Source organism: Brassica rapa, chromosome A09 (assembly GCF_000309985.2).
Source record: "Brassica rapa cultivar Chiifu-401-42 chromosome A09, CAAS_Brap_v3.01, whole genome shotgun sequence".
NCBI classification, from domain to species: domain Eukaryota; kingdom Viridiplantae; phylum Streptophyta; class Magnoliopsida; order Brassicales; family Brassicaceae; genus Brassica; species Brassica rapa.
The window spans coordinates 1,450,602-1,456,095 of NC_024803.2; the positions used below are offsets into that span (position 1 = coordinate 1,450,602).

Consider the following 5,494-nt stretch of genomic DNA (forward strand, 5'->3'; position numbering starts at 1 on the left):
ATCACCTGCGGAAATACTCGGAAAGATTAAACAACCAGTTTTAAATATATGATGTAAAATCTCAGAGAAAAAAATTAATAATCAATAGTAGTTTCAAAATTTTCAAAATATTGATCTAAATAATATTTTAAGAAATAATATAGTTTTAGGACCAAATACCGCACTTATAGATTATAGAATATGGTCTGGACGTTTTATATATCGCGGGTTTTTTATTTTTTCTGATGAGTAATATATCGCGGGCTTGCAGCAAGCCTAGGTCAACAGTCTAATTACTTTTAAAATTGGAAGGTTCAACACATCTATATATGAATGAATCGTTACCACTATTCAACGCCTTAGAATTTTTGCCAGTGTGTACCAAAAAGCTAGAGCATAAATGAATATAAGTGACAGAGATATTTATCTCGACGATATACAGAATAAGTATAGTATATGGTCTACCATCAAGATTAAATACTTTTCAAATGATCAAATCCTTGACGATTAGGGTTTGGTGAGCGAAAACGAAAGCATTAACAATTACTAAGTCACTGATTAATTGATCGACTTTCTTTACCCAATAAAATAAATAAAAATAGTGAATATTTATGTAGCTAACTAGGGTTAGCTAGGAATTCGCTGATTAATATACTGTTACAAAGACTTTGTTTTTTGTGATCAGAATTCATGGCCATCATTCATAATTTAATTCGACATGTATAAGTGTATGACCTGTAGGAAAAGGTTCGTTCTCACAATCAAGTTAATTGTTTAATGAATTCATACTACACTTAATTTATCTTTAACAATACAGACGAATTAACTATTTCCTAGACATTTTTTAAATATTTTTTTTAAATTGCTTATATGTGATTACATATTCATTTTAAAAGAAAAGACAACACTTAGGGAGGTGTATTCGATCTAAAATTTGAGGTGATTTGATTTTTAATGATGTTTTAGATGATTTTAAGAAATTGCAAAGAATAAAATGATTTTTGTTAAACCATTCTAGAATATCACTTAAAACCATGTGATTAGAGTTTTAATTTTTTTAACTAAGAAATTCTACCCAAACACTCTAAAATCACTTGAAAACTTTAAAATTCCACAACTTAAAATATTTTCAATAACAGTAGATTTCATAGTATTTTATAACACTATGTTTTAAATGAATTTTTAAAATTCATGTTTCAATAACCGTGGATTTTTTATGAGAATTTGTACTCCCTACACACAACATATACCCTATTTGCACTCCATACCCTATTTCCCCCCAATTTTTTTCCCCCCATCATCACCATTTTCCCTCAACTCTATGGTATCCCACTTCTTTTTGTATATTGAGCTAATTTACTCATTTTTTATTTTGACACAAATCACCTAAAACTTTCAGTTTACACACCCCTTACTGAAATTATGACATATCTCAGTTATTATTATGATATGTCAAATTTCGTTTTTGAAATTGTATATTTTTGGTAAAAAAATTTAATAGATAACAATAACTTGTATGTATCACCATTAATAAAAATATTAAACTAATAAGATAACTATAAAATGTAAAATTTTCACAGTAGTTTATAACTGAAAAAACTATGTAATATTTATTATTGTCAAAATTATTTGTAAATGTATTTTTGACTAGTTGTTTGAATTATATTTTAATACAGATCGGTATTAAAAACTAAAATTTTAAATTTTAAATTTATCTGCGTCCTCCAGTTTTATTTTTCATGTGAAAATAACTCTCTTTTGGAGATCCCGTTAGTTACTATACTACTCAAGCACTCATTTGGCCTCGTACGAAAGTTTCAAATGTAATCATTTAGGTCAAAAAGGTCCGTAAAAGGTAAAAAGAAATTCGGTTTTCTTTGCTTTAATTTCGCAAAATGTATGGCTTTTTATTTACCGTTCTTTGAAATTTGATGAAATCATCCTGGTTTATCCGACAAATTTTACAAACCTAAAGAGGGTTGTCTAAATCAATGAGTAACAACAAAATGACCTAGAGTACGTACGTGTGCCATTCCAAGTATGTAGACGTAATAACAATGGTTGATATTACATCATCGGCCTTATGTTGGCCCAAGTATAGCCACTGATTTGGTTTATAAAATGGCCACTTCAGTGCAGCCCAAGGCCGAATCGTAATATGTTTGTAAAGACGAAGAATTTTTGTAAAAATTATGAAAACCTTTTCGCTGATGATTACGGATAGTTTAAATGATTTTTTTCAAACAGTATGCATTATGTTGGTTTATATTTGGATGGCAACAAAATAAGAACACTAGTACACACCAGTAAATTATATATTTTGATCTAACCAAATTTAATACTTACATATAAATCAACAGTATTTCCTTATAATATATTTGTTGAGTATTGTATTGTTTTTATAAAAAGTTCAATGAATTTCTGGTAATGCGTATATATTTTATGTGTCTGTTAGATTAACTACCATAGCTTTAGTAAATAATAAAATGAAAAGTATGATGTAAAAACACACGACTGCTTTACCATATCTCCAATTTTGTATTATGCATTCTCCTATAAAGGTTCTTGTACGTATGATACTGTTAGTCTTTTTCTTATTAATTTATTATGTATCAATTGAATTATGCGAATGGATATAGTTTCGAATTATGCGGATGGATATAGTTTCTCAACTATCAATTGACCTTTTATTTTTGCAAGCCTTTTTCAAAGAAAAAAACTATCAATTGACCAAATTTAATATAAGACAACTTGATAATAATATATAAAAACATAAATAACGTTTTATTATAGGCAAATGGACATTTAAACTAAAGCAATGTGAATCGCTTCACATCGCACCAATGTGGTGGTGGAATTTTCACTTCTCTTTTGTGCAATCACGTGGTCGAATTAATGGTTTAAGCATTTTAGCAATTAATCAGAATATAAAATAACAGCCGCACGAATAAACAGAACGTTAATTAGTAAAAAATTAACCCAAATGTTTCATCATAAAAAGCAAGTAAACAGCTATACTTTCTAACAATTTGTAGAACTGTGAATTCAGATCGTTAGTTTTGATTTTTGACATATGTGTGACGGTGTGGTGTTTTTCCTATAATCAAACAATTGGACTGTATCTTCTTATTAAAAATTGTCACGACTTGGTCCAAAGTCAATTCACAAGTTGCTCGGCGCATTTGGTGTTAGTTAGCCACCGATCTAGAACTCTGTATTTTTTTTTATTTCGTAAAGATTCTTTGATAGTTTTATAAACCAACCAAGACTTCAATAAGAGCTTCAACATACTTTTTTGTTATATGGAATAATAATGAAAATGGAACAGAAGTTCACAGCAATTATATATGTGTATATATTTAGATTTAGATTCAATTGTATTTTAAATTTCTAAGTTTAGGCACGAATTTTGTTTTAGTTCTTTTAGAGAAAAAAACAATTCAGACTGAAAGGGCTGAACTATAAGGTTTAAACTAAATTTAACGAAGAAATATATCTCTACAAAAACTAAATTTTCCAAATCAAGAATGGGTCTTCTAACATTGAAAAATAAAGTAGACCCAAGAATAAGTAAGACTATAATGAAATAAAAACAATAAACTCCACTAAAAGTGTCAAAACGTTGACCCACGCAAACATGTAACCAAGTCTTCTTCCACTACATGATCTCTATGACTATATATCACAGCAAAACCAAACCTTCTCTTCTCACACATACATAAAGAACAAACATGGAGAAACAAATTTCTCTATCGCTATGTCTCTTCCTCTTCATCCTCTCAATATCATCTTTTCTCCAAGAAACTGAAGCTCGGAAATACTCCTATAGACGTGCACCGATCACGAGGCTAGTCTCAAGATCTCTCTACGACTCAATCTTCATCCACAAGGAAAACAACGCATGCCCTGCAAAAGGTTTCTACCCTTACGAAGCATTCTTGGAGGCTACAAGGTGGTTCCCGAGGTTCGGGAGCGTAGGAGGCATTACGACAAGGCGTCGTGAAGTGGCTGCGTTTTTGGCGCAGATATCTCACGAGACAACAGGTGGTTGGGCCACGGCACCGGATGGACCGTACGCGTGGGGGCTGTGTTTTAAAGAGGAAGTGAGTCCACAGAGTAATTATTGTGATGCTTCAAATACGGAGTGGCCTTGCTTCCCTGGCAAATCTTATAAAGGAAGAGGTCCCATTCAACTTTCTTGGTACGTCTAAAATATTAATTACTAACCAATAAACATTATAATTTATTATTTCAGTAAGATTGTTGACGCATAATACGCAACGACTTGTACAAATTATATGATTTTGTGAAATAATTTTAAATAGTATAGTTCTGGTAGGTACTCAACCTATGAAGTAATTAATCAAATGATTCTGAAAACCCATGTGTGTTACCCAGTCATTGATACTCTGAATTAGTTTATATATATATATATTTTTTTTTTATTATTTCACATCTTTTAGTTAAATTTAGAGGTCTTTTCTGAAACAAATTTTGGATCTAAACACCACAAAATCCTTTTACATTATTAATCTTGCAGAATAAAAAAATAAGTTTCTAATTTTGTAAAAATGCAATTGATGAAAGTCCACGCAACTGGTAGAACATGTTACAGGTCCTATCATTTGAAAATTACCAGTTATAACCTTTCTAGCAAAATTTATGTTTTCCGTATTTTGCTTTCTTACAATTTTGTTATCCGTATATTAGTCTTAGATTTGGGTTTATTATACTCTATTTTATAGGAATTACAATTACGGTCAGGCGGGTCGAGCATTGGGTTTTGACGGTTTACGTAACCCGGAAAGTGTAGCCAACAACTCCGTTTTAGCTTTCAAGACAGCTCTTTGGTTTTGGATGACCGAACAGACTCCTAAACCGTCTTGCCATGACGTCATGGTGAACCGGTACAGACCGACCAAAGCAGATATAGCAGCAAACCGGACAAGTGGTTTCGGTTTAACCACCAACATCATAAACGGCGGGTTAGAATGCGGGATTCCAGGAGATGGACGAGTCAATGACCGGGTCGGGTATTTCCAAAGATACGCTAAGCTGTTTAATGTCAACACAGGACCTTTCTTAGACTGCGAGAACCAGAGGCCCTTCTCCTAGAAGACTATCATTGCAACTCTCTTTTAGTTTTTCTATAAACTAATACAATCCATGTACCAATGAAACTGAAGTTTAAAATCATAACAATAAAACTCCTTAAGCTGAGAGTGAGAGATATAAATGTTTTTTTTAAAGCGTACCGTGACAAGAAGTTGTTAACCTCAGTCGCCGTTTCATATGTGCCTTCTACACCTGCCTAAAAATGATTCCTCCGTTGTCCAGCTTAGTAATACCTGAAAGCGTGCAAGACAACTCAACTTTGATACCTAACCTGTCAATAGCAAAAGACCTCAGGAAATACTTGATCTTTTTCTTTTTACCCTTTTCTTCTCCAAATAGAAAGAAACAAGTAGTGGATACCTTGCAGATATTGCTTATGGCAAAATTCTAAGTCCCTTCT

The 5,494-nt window shown here is 31.8% G+C and overlaps 1 protein-coding gene across 1 annotated transcript; it reads left to right on the forward strand.

The window, feature by feature from the left end:
- Window positions 1-1,428: 1,428 nt before the first annotated feature.
- LOC103836803 (chitinase 10) lies at window positions 1,429-5,258 on the forward strand. The gene is made up of 2 exons (XM_009113096.3): window positions 1,429-4,180; window positions 4,725-5,258. Exons 1-2 carry the CDS (start codon window positions 3,711-3,713, stop codon window positions 5,092-5,094), a joined length of 840 nt encoding a protein of 279 aa, XP_009111344.1. The 5' UTR covers window positions 1,429-3,710; the 3' UTR covers window positions 5,095-5,258.
- The last annotated feature ends 236 nt before the right edge of the window (window positions 5,259-5,494 follow it).